General features: G+C 35.4%; 1 protein-coding gene across 2 annotated transcripts in view; it reads right to left on the bottom strand.

The window, feature by feature from the left end:
• Positions 1 to 6,868: 6,868 nt before the first annotated feature.
• LOC132369122 (MOB-like protein phocein) overlaps positions 6,869 to 23,975 on the bottom strand; it is a 41,789-nt gene continuing 24,682 nt past the window's right edge. For both annotated transcript variants that reach the window (XM_059928415.1, XM_059928413.1), the window contains 6 exons: positions 22,068 to 22,168; positions 18,210 to 18,252; positions 17,934 to 18,020; positions 8,882 to 8,961; positions 7,408 to 7,519; positions 6,869 to 7,277 (listed from right to left, as the gene is read on the bottom strand). In XM_059928415.1, the coding sequence (XP_059784398.1) occupies positions 7,146 to 7,277; positions 7,408 to 7,519; positions 8,882 to 8,961; positions 17,934 to 18,020; positions 18,210 to 18,252; positions 22,068 to 22,168 (555 nt within the window). In that variant the 3' untranslated portion in view covers positions 6,869 to 7,145. The remainder of the gene's footprint in view (positions 7,278 to 7,407; positions 7,520 to 8,881; positions 8,962 to 17,933; positions 18,021 to 18,209; positions 18,253 to 22,067; positions 22,169 to 23,975) is intronic.

The raw sequence follows: 23,975 nt of genomic DNA, 5'->3' as shown, positions 1-23,975 counted from the left end.
CTCAGGGGTGCCCCAAAATGTTTGAGACCTGTTAAAAAATACATTGGCTCCAAAATATGAAAACTGCCAAACTGAAATATTTAAATAGCTGTAAAACGTAATATATATAAAAACATTATTTCCTTTCATATTCATAAAAATGTCGTTAACTTTGAACGTAACTTGTAGATTAACTTTTCTCACTTCCAAGACATATGTGATGATGGATGAGAAACCACAGCCAATTGCAAACTAAGTGACCAATGGTGAGACAAATTCTTAAAATCAATTACAAAAAGCTGTTCAAATTTATATTTTTTAATATACAAATAATATTTAATGTGAAATGGGGATACATTTTAATACATTTGGTCTGGTCTTATGTGGGGTGGACTCTACTGCCTACAAAGGTCTGAAAATTGTCTGGTTTTAAGGTCTTGGGAAGCTTGGGGCAAAGTATCTCAAACCTTGCAGAGCAGCAAATGGTGTGCCAGGACCTGAGTGAGATTGGGGGTACAGATGGGCTCTTATCAGTAGATCTAGGGTGTCACAGGCATTGGGAGAGAGTAGGAAATAGGGAACTCAAAGATGAAAAATTCTTCTTCTGTAGGTTGAAAGAACATCTGCATCAGGAGAAATCTACCCTATCTGTCGCTCTCCACCTGGCCTCCCTTTCACCATCATCACTGCCTTTCTAGGTCACCATCTTGGCCCCTTTTCGCACTCCATTCTGATTCTACGCGAGTAATGATTTTTAATTCTCAGTGAGTATATGAGCCCTTGAATCTTACACATGAGTGGAGTCTGAAGAGTACAGAGGAAATGATACCTTGGGTTTGGAGGGCTTTGACAGCCAGAAAGACACATTTGAGAGGCCTCTCCTTCTGACACTTAACACCTCACTTCACAGACTGTGGCCTCTCCTAACACCCCAGAAATGTGACACCAATCAATATGGTCACATTCTAATTGGTATTATCCTGCTAAATCTGAGCTTTCCACTCTGTACTGATGGATTCTTCCCATAGTGATTGCTCTATATCTGGGAACTGGTATTTAATTAAAATAACAAGGACTTAGTCTCTACCCTTGCCCTGAAAGTTGGCATCTTATTCAGAAATAGCAAACCCCACTCATTCCGGCCATAATCCTCTCACCAACAACTAAGCTCATTTTGCCATGCACCATAACATTTCCCCTGCCCCAAGCAATGCTTGAAAAACCCCTCTCCTCCTAATGCCCGCAAATCATCACCAAGTTATTTTAAATCCTTTTGTATTAACACATTTAACTATGTTCAGATAATCAAAATAACTATACATAAATACAGCACTAAACAAAAACCTTCATTACTTACTAAATAGACAGGTTGTGAATATAGCTTAGAAAAAACTTATTAATGTGAATAAGCAAAACTGATGTTTTCACAGATGTTGTCACCAAGACTTACAGCTTCTCTAACCAAATATAAGACATTAATATAAGCCATTGTTATAATATAAAACACAATTTGTATATTATCCAGTGAAATTTTTAAAACTTTTTAGAGACAGTTTTCACAAAGTTAACACTAAAATGTAGAATTGAAGAACTAAAAATTGTAAGATATTCCAAATTTAGTTAGGAAGCAATTGAAAATCTATAGTTAAAGATGTACTTTTCTAAAGCTTATTCCTCTCCTTTTAAGGTCACAAACATCACATTTTCTTTCTTTTCCAGTAGTCTCATGTCTAGCTTCTAGAAAGCAGTGCTCTTTACATAGCTGTTACCTAAAGTTTATTTTCTAATTTGCATCCAAAATCATACTCCTTAAAATGTTTCATCTTCCATGTCTCCTACTCTGCCTTTCACAAACTGGTAAGCAAGGTTTCTGAACCACAGAATGATCAGTTCTATGAGTCAACTAAAAGGTCATGCCAAAAATTTAGCTATCAATGGATCAATACAAGGATGTAGTAAATGGTAAGCTACAGAAAATGATTTCAAGTTCAACTTTTTCAATCAGAGACTTAAATCAAGCATGTGTGACTGGGAGGCATAAAGAAGTAGATAACATGCAGGAAATAAAAAGAACCACCATCAGAGTGAAAATTAAGTCCATAGCATGCAGAACTTTTTGACATTAACAATATGAATTCAAGAGGACTGCTGTGGTAGGCTGAATAAAGGCCCCCTAAGACAAATATGCTACTTTATATGGCAAAAGGGACTTTTGCAAATATGATTAATGATCTTATATATTTTTTTAATATTTATTTATTTGGCTGCACTAGGTCTTAGTTGCAGCATGTGGAATCTAGTTCCCTGACCAGGGATAGAACCCAGGACCCCTACTTTGGGAGCGTGGAGTCTTACTCACTGGTCCACCAGGGAAGCCCCTGATAAATGATCTTGAGATGGGGAAATTAGCCTGGATTATCCAGGTGGGCATAATGATGCAATCACAAGCATCCTTAGAGATGTGGAGAGAGCTATCACTACAGAAGAGAAGGCAATGAGATGATGCAAGGAGAGACTGGAATGATGGGGCCACAAGCCAAATAATACCAGCAGCCACCAGCAACTGAAAGAGGCAAGGAACAAATTTCCCCTGGAGCCTCCAGAAAGAGGCGGGAACTTAATTTTAGCCCAGTAAAACTTACTTTGAGCTTCTGACCTCAAGAACTGTAAGAGAATAAAGTTGTATTGCTTGAAGACACTAAGTCTGTGGTAATTTACTACAGCAGACACTGAAAACTAATATCATCACTAATATGGTTCTCAACAATCAGAATCCAAGATCTGCATTTTTTTTGTAAAGTGTTTTTTCTTTTTTTAAAAAATATTTATTTATTTGGCTGCACCGGGTCTTAGTTGCAGCATGTGGTTATCTAGTTTCCTGACCAGGGATCGAACCCAGGCCCCCTACATTGGGAGCACAGAGTCTTAACCGCTGGACCAGCAGGGAAGTCCCTGTAAAATGTTTAAAAATATAAAAGCACCAAATATTTTTTAAGTGATTTAAATATTAATCCAAATCAAGGCAAGAACAATTTCCCTCTATAAATATACACCAGGTTTTAAAACACGATGACATTTTTTAGGGGAGTTAAATAAGGATTTACCCTCAGAAAAGATTCTATTGAATTTCTGGAATTGGGTGAAGGGGCTATCTCATTGCTAGTGCAATAATGACTGTACCCAATGTTTCCTCTTCTCTGGGCTTGCCTGGTTCCTTGGACTCCCCTCAATCTATCTCTGAGGGAGGTAGGGGAAATAGGAGCACAAAATCCTATCATTCCTACTTCATTTAACCCCTTTTAGAACAAGGTATAAAGCATTTTTGTTGTTGTTTTTACAGAAACTAACATTTTCTTCTAGACACTAATAAGGAAAACCAAAAATATTAAAATCAGCAAATGCTTACAAAAATGTAGAAAATTCTTTTACATAAAGTATCATATTAAATGAGACTGTTTCTTTGACAGTTACAAAAAAAGGCAGAGAAAATCCTATTATCTGTGACAAACTACAATTTTTAAGTGAAGATTTACGATTGTTATACAAGATACAGATGGCTTTCATGAGGTCCACTCAAAATAAAGTGGTAAATACACTATTTATGGAATTATAAACTGCTTTTACCAAGGTTTATAGCAGAAATCCAGATCAGGATAAAATGCTGATTTCATTTAAAATGAATAAATATTTTACTAATTTTTGAATGGTGATGCTGTAATTAATCATGGACTCAATATCTGACATAACATTTGACATATTATCTTCATGGATGTAAGTTCAGGATGTCAGTTGTATTTCTCTTTTGGAAATTTGGGTTATTATGAAAACTCAGTATTCTCTTTGCTTAATTACAATAGGTTCTCACACTTGATATAAAGTGTTGTGTACTATAAAAAGAAATGTAAATAGCAGAAAAAAATCAAATAAATGAAGTACTGTAATTAGATTCTTAGCCCAGAGAAAATATCCATGCATCCCCAAATGTTAAGAGTGAGGCTCCTAATTAAATCTTTTAGATGAGTAATCTAACCCTCTAGTGAATTCACTTGGTAGTTATCTGGTTTTATAATGTACCCTACACTAATAATGCATATTTTTTCAGAAAAAATATTTGGATGTTTTGACAACCTCAAATAAATTGCTAAACATGTTGTACCAATACATCCATAGTGTCTGCTTAGTGAACAATTAGCTGTATTCAAAAAACGAAAATCTTTCATGCCTAGCATGGAAGAACTATACCAAGAAACCTTTAGTACATTCAAGAAGTAGCTAAAAAATGAAGTATACAAAATATAGCATTTAACTGTGCAATAAAATCATAGGAAGCCTTTAGGAAAAAATAGGGCAAAGTACCCAGGGAAAAATTAATTAGTTCTATTACAACGAATTTGACATCAGTCAGTAAATGTGTTTGAGACCGTAATACAGTTCTTGCTAACAAAGCAATTAATCATAGATTTAAAATTTTATGCTGATATTAAAAGTATTAACTCATTAAAAATTTAGGGAACTCCCTGACAGTCCAGTGGCTGGGACTCTGCGCTTTCACTGTCAAGGGTCCGGGTTCAGTCCCAGGTTGGGGAACTAAGATCCCACAGGCTGGGTGGAACAGCCAAAAAAAAAAAAAAAAAATATATATATATATGTATATATATATATAAAAATAAAACTGAGAAATTTGTTTCTAGAAATACAAATTTAACACCTCAAGTCAGAGAAAAGAAAATGTACACACACAAAAGAACTATAATACCCATGGGAACATAAATTATTAAAAATTAGCTACTTTCCCAGATATGATGGGGGAAAAAGAATGAGTCGACTATATGAGTCAAAATAATTTTATAAAAAGAAAATGTTAACTTTTGGATTTATACTGGGTAATCCAAACAAAAAGTGGAGCCTAACTTCCTTATTGCACAGAACTGTGAGTTTTCTATTCCCCCCTTCTTAGAACACTTACTTCATAAATCAGTGGTTTGCCAGGCTCATCAGTTTTTTTAATACCACCTAAGTATATACGTGTATATTTTCAAAATTCTGTAATCAGTATTAAGGAAAAACAGTAACTGTTTCATTTAGGTCTTACCTAATGAAGTGAGTCAACTTTACAGTGCAAGAGTATGAATGAGATATCAATATGAATACAAAAGCAAGACTACAAACTGATGTTTTCTTTGGGGGATTTTTTTTTTATGATCAATTCCAAACACACAGTACAGGGAAGATGGAATGAGTAAGAAAAAAATCATATTTCATTTCCCTAGTAACACCGAGTTGTATTATTCAAAATATGTTTCAAAATATCTAGCCAGATCACCAATCCCAGCCACTGCCTTAGTTCAAATGTTCACTAAGAAAATAGTCAAGCAACAGAAATCCATTGTGAGACTTTGTCTAGAGAGAACAGCAACATTACTATATATAATTTATTAACTTAGTAGTTTAGTCTCTCAATATTTAGCAAGTTTGTGTAAAAATTACTATTCCCACTGGTTCATAGTAACATTAATATAAATGCATCATTTCAAAGTCAATATTCCTTTCACTGAGAACATAAAACTTCTTAAAAGTTAGTTATGGGTTGGGGTAATGACTGGCTGCTGGGATAGCATTGTTCAAAGCCAAATATACTGGCAGGATTGGAAGGCATAAATATATATACAAACTCTCAGGACGCTACTGTTTTCCACATTTTTGCTGTACATTCTTGTCTCATAATATGGTATAAATTATTTCCTCCAATTTGAAAAAATAATCAAGATGACTACATTTTAATCTTCATTTGAACATAACCCATTCAAATGAAAGAAGTTCGTTTGTTAATTCTGTTCAAAAGATGGATTTAAATATTTTCTTCACTACATGTACAATTTTTTTTTTACCCTTAGTGCCTGTTACAACCAGTTTAGCAATTAAGACCTCCAGTGCTTTTGTAAAAAATTGCATTCAGTAGGTAAGATTGTAAAATCTACAGTCGAATCCTTCTTAAGACGCTGAATTATAACGAAGTCCAAAAAACGTATGAGTATTCAGCAATACCTTTGGAACCTGTGAATTATTGCAAAAAATCTTACATGTGCATATAATTCAAACATAAACTTTGTGGGGAAGGGGTGTAAAATAAATACTACAATATTTTTCAACTCTATTTAAGTGCTGCCTAGATGGTTAGAAGAAAAGATTAATATTACTAATAGTAAGAGTCAAACTATTTTAAAGACTGTTCTCCAAGTAGTTAGAACAATTTCACAAAGCAAAGATAAGCACGAGCCTATGCCAGTACATTTTTTCCTGTAGTGTAATTGCTAATATGAGGTATAATCTATAAGCAATTAATACAAATATAAATAGGTATAATCCACCACTAAATCACAGTCTGGTGAAAAGCTTCTCAGCTAATGTACTTTGGGGAGAGAGTTAAGGGAAATGAAGAGAAGGGAAGGACAGGGCAGGTTTCCAGTGGGAACATCAATTACACGCTTTTATCGTTATCATCTTGTATGTAACAGTACACTGAACAGAAAGATAAATCCTTTCCAAGTATGCTGGTCTAGAATATACTTTATGTAGCATAGTAAGATTATTTAAGTATTCCTAATGCTTCATTTGCATTTATATTTGGACATACACATAATCATATATGTATATCAAAAAGTATAAACAGAATTTAAAAACACTTTTATCTCACTTTGGAAAACTTAACAGTTAAGACTGAACTATGTGCTACAGAATTTTCTAGAATATCTAAACTCAGGTATAAAACCAAAGGAAAACATTACTATCTCTTTAGTAAATGGCTTGTGTGAAACCTCAAGCTCACTCATCTTTTTCATAGATGTGTTTATTTGATGAGGATTGTGATCCAATGATTGTTTAGCAGCAATTTTACCAAACTGTAAATTCTTTTATTAACGGGCATTATAAACAGATAATACTAATCTTATTTAAAAACCATGAGTGCCACACCAGTGAATATACAGCTCATGAATAACTTAAAAAGTATTTCCCATTTTAAACGGCAACACTCAGCATACAAAAACCTATACTAAACAAAGAAGCTATAATATGGATACATGATTGATGTGTCTAAAATGATATATATACAGTACATAATTAATGTTAATTATGTGATCAGTACATTTTTTTCTATATGATTCCCTTCATGCTTCACTTTCCCCAGAAACTGAATTCTGAACTTCTTCTTCTAAAATTGGTACAATCAGGTTATCCTTGGACATCAAATTATATTTCATCACAAATTTAGTAAACCGATGACACAAAAATGTTTCATTCTGTAGAGAGGGAAAAAAAATATGTCATTTCAATTTACTACTCAAAACCAAATAAATGAGACATAATATCAACATTTATTATTGTCATTCTGATAAGAACGTATCAGGACAATTAGTGAAATATACTTACTTCATATTCATCAAATATCTGCCGGTGATGAAAATAAGCATGTGAAAATATTCTGTAAATCCTACGGCATACTGATCCTAGTTTTGCTACAGATGATTCCTTTATGCTAACCCTAGAAATAGAAAAGAAATCATAGATTTATAGAGCTGGACAGATCTTAGGAACAATATAGTCCAATCTTCTCAATTCACAAGTACAGAAACTGACACCAGAGAAAGTAAGTGACCAGTCCAGGTCACAGCACTAGTAAGTGGCAAGGGCAGGACTAACACCCCTGTTCTTCACTCCCGGGGCAGTGCTCTTTCTACCTAACCACACTGCCCAAGAAATTCAGTACTATAGTTCTGAAACTTTGCTAGTTTAATGCAATTAAAACAAATCCTGACAAAACAAAACTTACTAAAATGTATGTTTATGACATTAACAATCTGTCCACTAGAGCTAACTAAAACTACTGAAAGAACTATTGTTTTATTCTACAGAACTCAATTCTTTTTCGTGTGTGTGTGAGAAATAAAAACTGCCTACATATTTCTGATTTTTTAAAAAATGTACATAGGATACCAAGGCAAAAACCGTTATTTTTTACCTATTTTATATGAGCCCTTTGAAGTTAGTGATATTGGGGAAAAGTCTCCAAATCTATCCACCTGGTAACAAATATCTTAATAGAATAAAAGGCCAGTCACAAACCTCACCAATAATATATTACAGTATGCACAGGCTTCCTCTCAGATCTTAAAAATCTGAAGGCAAGGATAAGGACTCCTTCAAAAATAAGCAGTCCCAACAGAGAAGAGACTGGTGGTTGCCAAGGGGGAGGAGAGTAGGAGAGGGATGGATTGGGAGTTTGGGATTAGCAGATGCAAACTGGTATATATAGAATGGATAAACAACAAGGTCCTACTGTATAGCACAGTGAACTATATTCAATATCCTGTGATAAACCATAATGGAAAAGAATATGAAAAAGAATGTATATATATGTATAACTGAGTCACTTTGCTGTACAGCAGTAATTAATACATTGTAAATCAACTATACAATTAAAAAAATACTCTGGAAATACATAGAACATACTTAGAAAAAAAAATATAAGCAGTCCAACTTAGGAGAGTCTGCTCTTCAGGCATGCTAAGAGGATGCCTCTCTCTACCACAGAGATTCAAGCAAGCAAGTGTGTAAATATCCCAACTCTAAAGCATGAAGGGAGAGCCCTGGAAAATGATGCACAGCAGCAGGAACTGAACTGGCCTGTGAGATTCAGGAGCTGAGTCCTGATGCCTTTAGTTTAACCACAATCTTAATTTCAAAACTTGAATAATTCTGAACAAGCCAAATATATAATAGGTTAAAAAAAACACGGTTTAAAGAATACAATGTATTAACAAGCAAACTAGTTTTAGTTTTAAAAACAGCAATCTTTAAAATTAAATTCAAAAAGTTTAGCACCATGTTTAAAAGTTTTGTTTACCTGCTGGGAAAATATTTATTGCTATTCAGAAGACATGCAGCACCATCAAGTGTGTGTCTAGTATAGTCTATAGCAGGACACTATAAAAGAAAGGATATAAAAATGCATCAACAAAGAGCTCTACCTCTAAAATTAGGTATATTTATTACCTAGGCGTCTTATTCCAAAAACCCTGAGCATAGTCTAAAAAAAAGTTCCTTACAATATCAGAATGACTGTAAAATTCAATGTTATGTCAATAAATAAGGCTTTATTATCCCCTTCAACTATAATACCTGGCTTCTAGAAAATAAGTGAATCAGTCCCCTAATTTCTCACTCTAGATATTGTATCTAGAAGAAAACAATGCTTAGAGCTGGGAAGAACACCTGATTATCTAATCTAACCCTCTGGCTTTACAAATGAGGAAACTGAGGCTGATCAGTTTGCAGAATATTCACAGGTTTCTTGCCAGATCTTAAAAGTCTATAGGCAAAGATAAGGAATACTTCAAAAAACAAGCAGTCCAACTTAGGAAAAGTCTGCTTTTTAGGCATGATGTCTAAGAGGAGGCTGACTCTGCAACGACAGAGATTCAAGTAAGCAAGCATGCAAATATCCCAACTCTGAGGCATGAGAGGGAGAACCCCTGAAGAATGATGCACAGCAACAGGGACTACCCTTGACTATTGGTCAATGACTTATGCAAGATGACACAGTTAGGAAGAAGGACTTAAAAACCATAACCCAGATACACTGATTCCTAGTCCACTGATTTTTTTTTTTTAAGCAAGCATCTGCCTTTTTAAATTTAATTAATTAATTAATTAATTAATTTTTGGCTGTGTTGGGTCTTCGTTTCTGTGCGAGGGCTTTCTCTAGTTGTGGCGAGCGGGGGCCACTCTTCATCGCGGTGCGCAGGCTTCTCACTATCGTGGCCTCTCTTGTTGCGGAGCACAGGCTCCAGACACGCAGGCTCAGTAGTTGTGGCTCACGGGCCTAGTTGCTCCGCGGCATGTGGGATCTTCCCAGACCAGGGCTCGAACCCGTGTACCTTGCATTAGCAGGCAGATTCTCAACCACTGCACCACCAGGGAAGCCCTAGTCCACTGGTTTATACTTAACCAAGTGGCCAAGCAGCCTCCTTCACTTCACAAATACCTCCAGAGATCACTGCCTCCTTACATCTTAAAAAGCATGCCTTGGGGCTTTAAAAATGTTTGTGTTTAAAAATGCAGTTAACTACTAAATATGGCTTAGTATAGTACATGGCAAATACATAAAGATTATCTAAACCAAAAAAAACAAAAAGTATTTTTCTAACTATACATCCACAGGAATTTACAGCTAGTAGATTCACTGCCTAAAATAGGAACATGAGCAGTATTTACTGAAAAAAGTATCTTTCTCCATATATATGATTACAGGTGACTTGGTCAAAAACAAATATCCCAAGTCACTGTTTCTCATTCACACTGGTCATTTGGGTGTACCATGGGACACTTTTACAACCTTTAAGTCAGCATGGAAATATAATGCAAGCTACATATTTAATTTAAAAATTTCTAGGGACTTCCCTGGTGGCACAGTGGTTAAGAATCTGCCTGCCAATGCAGGAGACACGGGTTCGAGCCCAGGTCCGGGAAGATCCCACATGCCGTGGAGCAACTAAGCCCGTGCGCCACAACTACTGAGCCTGCGCTCTACAGCCCGTGAGCCACAACTACTGAGCCTGCGTGCCACAACTACTGCAGCCCGCATGCCTAGAGCCTGTGCTCCGCAACAAAGAGAAGCCACCGCAATGAGAAGTCTGCACACTGCAACAAAGAGTAGCCCCCGCTCCCGCAACTAGAGAAAGCCCACATGCAGCAACGAAGACCCAACACAGCCAATAAATAAATAAATAAATTTATTAAAAAAAAAAAATTCTAGTATCCACATTAAAAAAGTAAAAAGAAACAGGTGAAATTAATTTAAATGATGTATTTTATTTAACTCCATATATATAGCCAAAATTATCATTTTAACATATAATTGATATGAAAATTGCTAATGAGTCTTTGTGGGGTATTTTTAAATTAGATATAATTCACATAAGGGACTTCCCTGGTGGTCCAGTGGGTAAGACTCTGCACTCCCAATGCAGGGGGCCCGGGGTCAACCCCTGGTCAGGGAACTAGATCCCGCATGCATGCCACAACTGAGAGTTCACATGCTGCAACTAAGAAGTCCTCATGCCACAACTAAGAAGTCTGCATGCTGCAACTAAGACCCGGCACAGCCTAAATAAATAAATAATATATTTTTTTAAAAAAGACATAATTCACATAACAAAAAATTTCTCTTTTAAAGTGTAAAATTCAGTAGTTTTTAGTATATTCAGAAAACTGTGCAACCATTATCAACTACATTCCAGATCATTTTCATCACCCCCAAAAGAAACCCAGTACTAGTTAGCAGTCACATCTCCTTCTCCCTTCCCCCTAATCCTAAACAACAACTAATCTACTTTTTTTCTTCTTTGAATTTACCTATTCTGGATATTTCCTAAAAAATGGAATAGAATGTGGGCTTTTGTGTCACTCAGTGTGTTTTCAAGGCTCATCAATAGTGCAGCATGAATTAGTACTTCATTACTTTCTTTTCTTAATTCAAAACCTTTTTGACTTTGTTTTTAATATATATAAAATCTGTTTCTCCCTCTATAGACTTCATTCATTTTTAAGGTTAAATAATAATCCGTTGTACGCATATACCATGTTGTTTATTTACTCATCAGTTGATGGAAACTTGGTTGTTTCCATTTTTGGCTATTGTGAATAATGTGACTGTGACCATTAGTACACAAGTTTTGTGTGGATATATGTTCTTATTTCTTCTGGGTGTGTACCTAGGAGTAGAACTGATAAGTCATACAGTAACTCTACACTTATTATTTTGAGGAACTTTCAAACTGTTTTCCAAAATGGCTACACTATTTTACATACCCATCAGCATGTATAAGGGTTCCACTTTCTCCACATCCTGGCCAACACTTGTTATTATTTGTCTTTTTATATTTTAGTCATTCTAGTGGGTGAAGTGTATGCCACTGTAGGGGTGTGTCTTTTTTTTCCATTAAAAAACAATTGTGGTAAAATATAAAATTTGCCATTTTTAAATGTACAATTCAGTGGCATTAATTACATTCACCATTGTGCAACCATCTACACTATCTGTTTTCATCCAAAGGTTTTTCATCATCCCAAACAGAAACTATAACCATTAAGCGATAACTTCCCCACATTCCCAACCCCCAGACCCTGGCAACCTCTAAACTACTTTCAGTCTCTATGAATTTGCCCTTTCTAGATATTTCATACAAGTGAAATCATACAATAACTGTCCTTCTCTGTCTGGCTTATTTTACTTAGCATAATGTCCTCAAAGTTCATTCATGTTGTAGCATGTATCAGAACTTCACTCCCTTTTATGGCTGAATAATATTCCATGGTATATATATATACACCACATTTTGTTTATCCATTCTCACTGTGGTTTTGATATGCATTTAACCTAATGACTAATGATGCTGAGCACCTTTCATGTGCTCATTGACCATTTGTATATCTTCTTTGGAGAAACATCCATTCAAATCCTTTGCTCATTTTAGGGACTTCCCTTGCAGGCCAGTCGTTAGGACTCGGTACTTTCACTGCCGTGAGCCCAGATTCAATCCCTGGTCGGGGAACTGAGATTCCACAAACCATGTTGTGCGGCCAGGAAAAAAAAACCCTTTGCTCATTTTAAAATTAGGTTGCCTTTTAGCTGTTTCATAATAGTTCTGGATACTAGACCCATATCAGAGATATGATTTACAAAAATATTTTCTCTCATTATGTACACTGTCTTTTCACTTTCTTGACAGTGTCCTTTAAAGCGTAATCATTTTTAATTTTGATGAAATCTGACATCTATAGATATCTTCTTCCACTTCTGTGCTTTTGGTGTCATATCTAAGAAATCACTGTCTAGTCCAAGGTCATGAAAATTTATACCTATGTTTTTTCCTAAGAGTTTTATAATTTTAGCTCTTACATTTAGGTCTTTGATCCATTATGAGCTAATTTTTGTATACAGTGTGAGGTAGGGGTCTAAATTCATTCTTTTGTATGTAGATATCCAGTGGTCTCTCAGTGAGATATTTTACACTATCTTTTTGTACTAAGTCTTTGAAATCGGTATGTATTTTACACTTAAAGCATATCTCAATTTGGACTACCCACATGAAGTGCTCCACAGACATGTGTTTCATGCTACTGTATCAGACAGCATAACTTTACATATTCAGTTGGTTTCTGAATTTTTTCTGGGTTTTTTTGGAATTAGAGGAAGAGTTTTGCCTTGTTTTAGCTGCTTCCCTCCACCTCCCCCAATTAATTCTCAGTTAACCGATCCTACTCTGCATCATACGTAACAGCAAAAAGTTGGCAAAATATAGTACGTTACAAAATAGTAAGGAATGTGTTCAAGCTTTTATAAATTATATTTTACCAAATATATATTCATAATGCTACTGCAAGTAATCACAATCTGCATGTGACTGAAAGGGCTAACATATAATAACAAGTTACAATCTTCATCACAATCACTATTTGTACAGTTAACTCTATTTGCTGCAATGCCTCTCTTTAATTCTCAAGGACCTTGCATAAATCATCACTCGTGCTGACTACTCTGCCTCTTCCACTTCAGAATCTGCCAGTGCTTTTAATTCATAAGAGCAACTTTCTTAGCTACTAATCTGTCAGTTGCTATTATTTTCTAACTATGCACAATTATTCCAAAAGAATTTAAAAAGTATCCTTTCAAGATTTTCTTTTGTTTGTATTTTTACAGTAATCCCATCCCATATAGCTACCCCTTGGAAATTATACTATCAGCCTCCCTTGACACATGGACAATCTAGCAGAGCTGGTCTTCACCAAGCAATGTTGCACTTTTTTTTTTTGGCTGCGCTGCGTGGCTTGTGTCGGTTCAATCCCTGACCAGGGATTGAACCCCGGCCCTCGGCAGTGAGAGTGCGGAGTCCTAACCACTGGGCGGCCGGGGAATTCCCTGCAATATTGCACTTTTAAGACTCATTCACAGGATCTAATGCTGATGATTATCCTATCTTATATTTAACATTACTCAAGAAAAAAGTGGATGTGGTAATGACAGTATATATAAATTTCACAATACATCACAAACTGGACGGCTTTTCTACTCTAAAGTGAGAATAGGGACTTCCCTGGTGGTGCAGTGGTTAAGAATCCGCCTGCCAATACAGGGGACACAGGTTCGAGCCGTGGTCCGGGAAGATCCCACATGCCGCGGAGCAACTAAGCCCGTGTGCCACAACTACTGAGCCTGCGCTCTAGAGCCCACGTGCCACAACTACTGAAGCCTGCGCGCCTAGAGCCCATGCTCCACAACAAGAGAAGCCACCGCAATGAGAAGCCCGTGCACCGCAACGAACAGGAGCCCCTGCTCGCTGCAACTAGAGAAAGCCCGCACACAGCAACGAAGACCCAACACAGCCAAAAATAAATAAATAAATAAATTTATTTAGAAAATAAATAAATAAAGTGAGAATAATGCATCTTTACTATTTGCCAAAATGAAACTAGCTTTTTGGATTCAGTTTCCTAATTGGAATTATCACATCATTTACTATACTACGTAGGCAATTTCAGTGAATTATCAATGAAACTGCTATGATTTTCCCAGATGTAGAATGATACACAACCTGCTTCAATTTATTAACTCAAAAAAAGTAACACCATGAGTGAAGTCAGTCTTAAAAAATAAGTACTACTAGCTTAGACAGGTATCAGATACTTCTTATTTTGGAGAATTTGCCTTTTCAAACAAAAGAACATCAAATATTGATTTTCCAACTAGAGAATTACCTGTTTTTAAGACTTAGAGGTCTGTCAATATAATGATCACTTAAAGGTCTATAATCCTACAGCACAGGCCTAACTTAACTATTTTCGATGAGTCAATGTCAAGCAAAAACTAATTACTACAGATTAAAAGAGAATGCAGATAAAGGGAAATGCAATGCATAGTTTAAACAAACCAGTTGTAAACGACATTTTTGAGACAACTAAGGAAAACTGAATGTGTACTAGGTGTTAGATAACATGAAGGAATTATTTAAAACAAAAAATGTTCTCTAAAAATTGCTACTTCTTATACTCTCGCCTTGACAAAAACTAAATAAGGAGAAAATAACATGCATAAGTTTTTCAAGGTAAGACCAATTATGGAGAGGAAAATCATTATGGTAGGTTTCAAATAAGTAGTAAGAAATATTAATGAAATGTAGAGAAAAAATATTGACCTATAAAGTTCAAAAGTAACATTTCTACTTGACAGACTAAGAATCAACTAGTAATCACCAACAGTTATTCCTATCAAAAGAAATTAAGACTAAACCAAAAATCTGAACTGGTGCATCTCATCCATTACACACCATATGACAGGTGTTATTCTGTCATAGCCAGTGAATCATAAGTTCTAGCCCATTCAATTGTCCAATTATGAAAAATGATACTATATAAACAAATGGAAAGATACACTGTGTTCATGGACTGTAATAATTATTACTGTTAAAATGACTGTACTACCCAAGGCAATCTACATATTCAATGTAATCCTTATCAAAATACCTATGGCATTTTTCACAGAACTAAAACAAATAATTTTAAAATTTGTATGGAAACACAAAAGACCCCAAATAGCTAAAACGATCTTAAGAAAGAACAACAAAGCTGGAGATATCACGTACCCTGATTTGAATCTATACTACAAAGCAACAGTAATCAAAACAGTATGGTACTGGCACAAAAACAGACATATAGATCAATGAAACAGAACAGAGAGCCCACACTTACATGGTCAATTATCTATTACAAAAGAGGCAATATATAATGGGGAAAAGAGAGCCTCTTCAGTAAATGGTGCTGGAAAAACTGGACAGCTACGTACAAAAGAGTCAAACTGGATTACTTTCTCACACCATATACAAAACTAAACTCAAACTGTATCTAAGACTTAAATGTGAGGTGGGAAACCATAAAACTCCTAGAAGAAAACATAGGCAATACACTCTTTGACAACCAGATTAAAAAATGGGCAGAAGATCTGAATAGACATTTTCCCAAAGAAGACATACAGATAGCCAACAGACACAGGAAAAGATACTCAACATCACTAATCGTCAGGGAAATGCAAATCAAACCACAATGAGATACCAACTCACACTTGCCAAAAGACTATTATTGGGGACTTCCCTGGTGGTCCAGTGGTTGAGAATCCATCTTGCAATGCAGGGGATGCCGGTTCAATCCCTGGTTGGGGAACTACGATCCCACATGCCATGGGGCAACTAAGCCCACCACCACAACTACAGAGCCCACGTGCTCTGGAGCCCACACACCACAACTACAGAGCTCGTGTGCTCTGGAGCCCGCATGCCACAACTAGAGAGCCCACATGCCGCAACTACTGAGCCCACACACTCTGGAGCCCGTGCACCACAACTAGAGAGAAGCCCGCACACAGCAACAAAGAGCCCGTGCGCCACAACGAATGATCCTACTTGCTGCAACTAAGACCCAATGCAGCCAAAAAATAAATAAGTAAATAAATATTCTAAAAAAGACTATTATCAGGCTTCCCTGGTGGTGCAGTGGTTAAGAATCCACCTGCCAACGCAGGGGACATGGGTTCAAGCCCTGGTCTGGGAAGATCCCACATGCCGCAGAGCAACTAAGCCCGTGCACCACAACTACTGAGCCTGCACTCTGGAGCCCATGAGCCACAACTACTGAGCCCATGTGCCACAACTCCTGAAGCCTGTGTGCCTAGAGCCCGTGCTCTGCAACAAGAGAAGCCACCACAATGAGAAGCCCACACACTGCAACGAAGAGTAGCCCCCACTTGCTGCAACTAGAGAAAGCCCGCGCACAGCAACGAAAACCCAACACAGCCAAAAATGAATAAATAAAATAAATTTTTTAAAAAATGACTATTATCAAAAAGACACAATTGGCTATATTCCAATATAAAATAAAAAGTTAAAAAAAAAGACTTAAAAAAAAAAAAGACAACAAAAAAGTACTGACGAGGAGAAATGGGAACTCTCACGTACTGCTGGAGGGAATGTAAATTGGTACCACTATGGAAAACAGGATGGCAGTTCCTCAAAACATTAAAAATGGAACTGCCATATGAGGCAGCAATTCCACTCCTGGGTGCTTTTCCAAAGAAAACAAAAACACTAATTCGAACAGATATATGCACCCCCATGTTCACTGCAGCATTATTTACAGTAGCCAAGATATGGAAGCAACTTAAGTGTCCACTGATTAGATGAAAAGATAAGGAATACGTGGTATGTATACACACTGGTATAAAAAAGAATGAAATTTTGCCATCTGTGACAACATGGATGGACCTAGAGGCTATTAAGCTAAGTGAAATAACTCAGAGAAAGACAAATACCATATGATTTCACTTATACGTGGATTCTAAAAAACAAATGAACAAACAACAAAACAGAAGCAGAGTCATAGACATAGAGAACAAAGGTGGTTGCCAGAGGGAAGGTAGGAGGAGTGAAATAGGTAAGGAAGATTAAGAGGTATAAACTTCCAGTTACAAAATGAATGAGTCACACGGATGAAATGTACAACATGAAGCATACTCTCAATAATATTGTAATAATTTTGTATGGTGACAGATGGTAACTAAACTTATCACAGTGATCATTTTGTAATGTACAGAAATATCGAATCACTATGTCATATACCTGAAACTAACACAGTGTAGGTCAATGATAATTTCAATTAAATTTTTTAAAAAGATACTAATCACAAGAAACCCTAAAGTAGCACTGTACCAATGACCTTGCAGCAAAGAACTCTAAACCAAAGGGCAAAATAAACAGTGACCTAAAAACTCAAAAAATTTGTCTACCACTATCTTAAAGAGATTTAGGTTATGATGATTTTATTAGTCATTCTATTTCATAAATTCTCACCTCTTTTGGTGTTTTATGAGCTGCACAAAGAAAAATCCATTGTTCAGTTGCTGTCATCTGAGTGCATGTATCTGGATGGCATTCACTCTGTTAAAATAGTTACATTTATTAATATGTAAAATAATAATGAAAAAGTTTATAATTTGAGTTGCTACATTTCATGTAAAATTCTAGAATAAATTAAAAATTTATGTCTTTGTAAGCACATTAATTTACAAAAACAGAAAAAAAAAATCAGAACATTCAATTATAGCTTTAACTTAAAGAAAATATTACCTGAAGTTTGACAGCAAGTCCATTTAGCTCAAGACAGAATTGCCTAAAAATGTAAATATATAAATGAAAAGTCTTATCTATCCTCCATATTATTTTTAGAATATTAATTGTAAAAACAGAATCCCATCAGTACCATCCTTCCTCCCTCATCATCATTATCAACACCACCTGAACTTACATGGCACATTCTTTACAAAGACATACACATTAGTAAACAAAACCCAAAACTAACAACCCTAACAATAATGTTCAATATCAGAGTTCAGTGAGTTGATTACTGTTACACACTGGAAATTGGTACAATTTTTCTGAGAAATACTTTGAAAATATTTACCAAGACCCTTACAAAGTGTATATTTTTTAAGTAAGTCATTCTCCTAAGAATCTATTCTAATGAAATAATCAGAACTGCAATGCAGACATATGTACAAAGATGTTCACTGAAACTATATACATAAAAAATTTCTTTGAAACATTATAAATGATTAGCAATTGGAGAGTAGTGAAATGTTGGTATTACATAAACATACAAAGGATATATACTTATATTCACAGTAAGATTCCAGTTATATAAAAATTCATGTGTGTGTACATATCTGTATACAGATAATCAGAAGAAAGACTAGATGTTTTATATTCCTATGTATTATACAGGTTTTATTCTGATTACAAACAACATGCTCCTTCTAAAAACTCCAAACAGGACCAAATACAAAATATAAAACAGGAAAGTTCTCCGTACTTCCATGACCTCTTCCCGAAAGATAGTTATTGTTTACACGCAAATCTGATTTTCTCTTGATAGATTAAAATATATTGGAATCCTATCATATACAATTTCATAACTTGCTTTTTTGCCACTTAATAGATCTTGGGCATTTTTTCATGATTTACTTTCCCTCTAAAATTGTCAAACTGAGAATTATAAAGCCTAGAACAATGCTTGGATTGTTCTTACAATAGTTAAGTTCTCAAAAAATATTTCTGAATAAACGAAAAATGGAGCAAATTACATGACATTTAGATCATTTTTAGACAGACTTGCTATTTGATATGAAAAGACAATTAATCCTTTATGTCATAAAGATACTTTATGTTGTCAAAGTGCTGAATGTGTTCCCTCTAAAAACCTATCAAATTAGTTAATCGCTATGTTTCCCTATCAAACAAATGAATACACTTTGGTTCCGCAAATATGCAAGGCTAAAACCTATAATTAGAAGATAAAAGAGAGTTCCAAAAGAAAAACAAAAAACCCAAAACACTGCACATATGTGAAAGAAAAACTATATTTATTTGTTTATTTATAACATACATTAAAATAGAAAAAAGCAAATTAAAAAACAAGGGTCAAATTTTCAGTTGTCTACAACTATACTTCCTTTCCAGATGCCTAATAATAATGCTGTTCGTAGATTATACAAGTAACACTATTTCTGAATCACCACATAGTCCTCTACTGCCCCATATCTGTAAGTTGCATGTTATGTGTTTCTGAGTTGTTTTCTACTAAGTGGTAATAAAGACGGGTGGTGATAAACAAGTTTCTCATCTAGTCCAACCTACTTATGGCCAACAGGAAAATTAAGCTAACTGACTTGGCAATGCTACAGGTACAATCTGTGGCAAATAGTGCAAACCTAACAGCTTCAAGTTAATTCAGTATAGGACTAACACACATAGTTATGCAGCTGAAAAGACAAACCAGAGCTGAAATCTAGTCTACACTCTAGTCACTAAGCCATGCATACTAGCATGGGATTGCAGCCACTGAGAGGAAGGGGCATCTTTTCCTAATTACAAATATTCAGTAGGGAGTAGTGGGAGATTTGACTGAGGTCATGATTCAATTCCCATTAACATCATAATATAATCAACTGCATTAATCAGTAACAGCAAGTATTAAGCCTCAAATCAGTAACATTAAGCACATGCAAAAAAAAAATCAAACTGCTTTTAAAACTCTTCTTGCTTAACTAGAAAGATGTATATACACTATAATAAAGAGACAAAAGAATATATATGTCATATATAATACATAAATTATACAAAACAAAAAAGGTGGCTAACATCAAAAAAAACCCCAAAAGTAATAACAATAGCACCAGGACAAATGGAATATAAATAAGAAAGATTTTACAAGTTTTGTATAATGCATATTTCATAGTCTAAGTTAAATAGGGAGGAAAAGGTTTTTCTTAGACCTAAAATAAAAACCTTGTAAATTAAAATGAACCCTCACTTTTTAGGAATTATGCTTACAGTGAAAAAAATACACTTGCTTATTTTCATCATTAATCCCATAGCTAAGGAAGTAGTTATTTTCAAAGCTGATTAAAAAAAGACAGAGGATATATTATACTAAAGTGCTCTCTATATTTATATGATTGGCATAACATCTACATACTCATGCTTTCAATTATCATGCATCGAGATGTATTAAAAAAAACAGGGCTTCCCTGGTGGCGCACTCAAAATTCCTGCAATGACCATTGCTAAGAATGCAGGTGTCGAAGGATCATTGACAGTTGAGAAAATTTTGCAAAGTTCTTCAGAAGTTGGTTATGATGCTATGCTTGGAGACTTTGTGAATATGGTGGAAAAAGGAATCATTGATCCAACTAAGGTAAATAGTTCACCAGTGTCTAAAAATACTTTCAAGAACTCTTCACTGGGCTTCCCTGGTGGCGCAGTGGTTGAGAATCTGCCTGCCAATGCAGGGGACACAGGTTCGAGCCCTGGTCTGGGGGGATCCCACATGCCGCGGAGCAACTAGGCCCGTGAGCCACAACTACTGAGCCTGCGCGACTGGAGCCTGTGCTCCGCAACAAGAGAGGCCGCGATAGTGAGAGGCCCGTGCACCGCGATGAAGAGTGGCCCCTGCTTGCCACAACTAGGAGAAAGCCCTCGCACAGAAACGAAGACCCTACACAGCCAAAAATAAATTTAAAAAAAAAAAACAAAAAAAAACCCAAAACTCAATCAAATAGTCAAGTGACTTGCCCAAGAAAATGGCAGATTACAAAGAAGTCTCAGCATCCTAAAACTGCTGAACGGTTATGACAAGACACTGTCTTAACAATATATAGACAAGCCTATAGCATCAAAACAAAACAACAGAAAAAGTACCTTGTCTACAAATTGAGGCACTCATCACAGGAAATGTAGTCTAATTTATTCAGGAAAAGTCATATCTCTACTCCACCTTATCATTTAAAAATCAACTCAAAGTAACAAACTCTGATGAACACATATCTCATACAGCATCCTCTATTTTTAATCTATCAACTCATCCTAGCTCCCATTTACAATGGAAAGTTTATAACTTCAAGAAATAACCTAGTAGCTTCAGAATACAACTGCTTCTAAACTTAACTCATGATTCATTAGAAATCAATTTTCTCATTCAAAGGATATTATGAAAAGCTCTAAAACCTCTTACTTCAGGATTATAATTAATCTCCATTTACCAAACGAAAGACTGGAAGTTCACAATAGTTAACAGGTAACTCATCAGCTACCAAGTCTAGACTAGGACCTCTAGAGAAAAATAAAGTAGGTAAGTAGTAAGTATTAGAAATGAGTAGGTACATGGAAATAATGCATCTGTGATTAAATGATGTAATTAAGGAAAACCGTGTAAAAAGATAATAAGGCCCAAATCCATAAATACAGAAAACCATGAGTAAATAACAATGTTGAAAACTTTATAACTTGAAAACATAAAAGCTTTAGAATTTGGCTTTTTGCTCTGTAGTTAACTAATTTAATTTATGATTCATAATCATCATTAATATTAAAGGTTATTTTTTACTACTAGGAGTACTATTACTATTTTGATACATCATAAAGACCTACCTTAAATGTTCATACTTCCATACACCTTCATCTTGGCCTTCAGGTGGTTCAAGAATTTTGTCAATATTCGAACAATCTGCTCTTATATTCTGTTGAATATACTACAAACAAAGAAGTTATTACAGTTAATTAAAATATACTACATGGTAAATCTTTTGAGACTTATTATCATTTAATGGGTACAGAGTTTCAGTTGGGGAAGATGAAAAAGTTCTGGAGATGGAGGTGGTAATGGTTGCACAACAATGTGAATGTACTTAATGCCACAGAATCGTACACTTAAAAATGGCAAAAATGATAAATTTTATGTTATATATTTTTTTACCACAATAAGAAAAAGCAGAGTAAACACCAAACAAGAAAATCCAAAGAAATCCATGCCCAGAAGTAATCAAACTGACAAAAACTAAAGCTAAAGAAGCCAGCGGGGGTGAGTGTGTGTGTGTGTGTGTGTGTGTGTGTGTGTGTGTGTGTGTGAAGAATCCAGCGAAAAAAGAGACACATGACCTATAGAATAAGGATTCAAATGAGTGCAGCTTTCTTACCGGAAAACACAGGTGACAGGAGGAAATGGCAGAACAAGTTTAAAGTGCTGAAAGAAAAGCACTGTCAACCTCTGTATCTAGCAAAAATACCCTTCAGGAATGAAGATAAAGATATTTTCAGATGAAAGAAAACTAAGGAGGTTTACTGAGCTCTGCCCACCAGAGCAACACCCAACTCTACCCACCACAAGTACCCCCCATCAGGAAGCTTATATGTATTTAAATGATATATTTAAAGTAATGAAAGGGAAGAAACTACAACCAAGATTACTCTACCCAGCAAGGATCTTATTCAGATTCGATGGAGAAATGAAAAGCTTTACAAACAAGCAAAAGCCAAGAGAATTCAGCACCACCAAACCAGCTCTACAACAAATGCTAAAGGAACTTCTCTAAGTGGGAAACACAAGAGAAGAAAAGGACCTACAAAAACAAACCCATAACAATTAAGAAAATGGTAACAGGAACATACATATCAATAATTACCTTAAACGTGAATGGATTAAATGCTCCAACCAAAAGACACAGGCTTGCTGAATGGGTACAAAAACAAGACCCATATATATGCTGTCTACAAGAGACCTACTTCAGACCTAGGGACACATACAGACTGAAAGTGAGGGGATGGAAAAAGATATTCCATGCAAATAGAAATCAAAAAAAGCTGGAACAGCAATACTCATATCAGATAAAATAGGCCTTAAAATAAAGAATGTTACAAGAGACAAGGAAGGACATTATGTAATGATCAAGGGATCAACTGAAGAAGATATAACAGTTATAAATATATATGCACCCAACATAGGAGCACCTCAGTACATAAGGCAACTGCTAACAGCTATAAAAGAGGAAATCGACAGTAATACAATAATAGTGAGGAACTTTAACACCTCACTTACACCAATGGATAGATCATGCAAACAGGAAATTAATAAGGAAACACAAGCTTTAAGTGATACAATACACCAAATTTAACTGATATTTATAGAACATTCCATCCAAAAACAGCAGACTACACTTTCTTCTCAAGTGCACACAGTACATTCTCCAAGACAGATCACATCTTGGGCCACAAATCAAGCCTTGGTAAATTTAAGAAAATTCAAATCATATCAAGCATCTTTTCCGACCACAATGCTATGAGATTAGAAATCAATTCCAGGGAAAAAAACCGTAAAAAACACAACACATGGAGGCTAAACAATGCGTTACTAAATAACCAACAGATCACTGAAGAAATCAAAGAGGAAATCAGAAAATACCTAGAGACAAATTACAACGAAAACACGATGATCCAAAACCTATGGGATGCAGCAAAAGCAGTTCTAAGAGGGAAGTTTATAGCAATACAAGCTTACCTCAA

This window comes from Balaenoptera ricei, chromosome 7 (genome assembly GCF_028023285.1).
Source record: "Balaenoptera ricei isolate mBalRic1 chromosome 7, mBalRic1.hap2, whole genome shotgun sequence".
NCBI lineage: Eukaryota > Metazoa > Chordata > Mammalia > Artiodactyla > Balaenopteridae > Balaenoptera > Balaenoptera ricei.
Note: the sequence above shows the minus strand (reverse complement) of the source record. Positions and strands in the feature narration are given on the sequence as shown.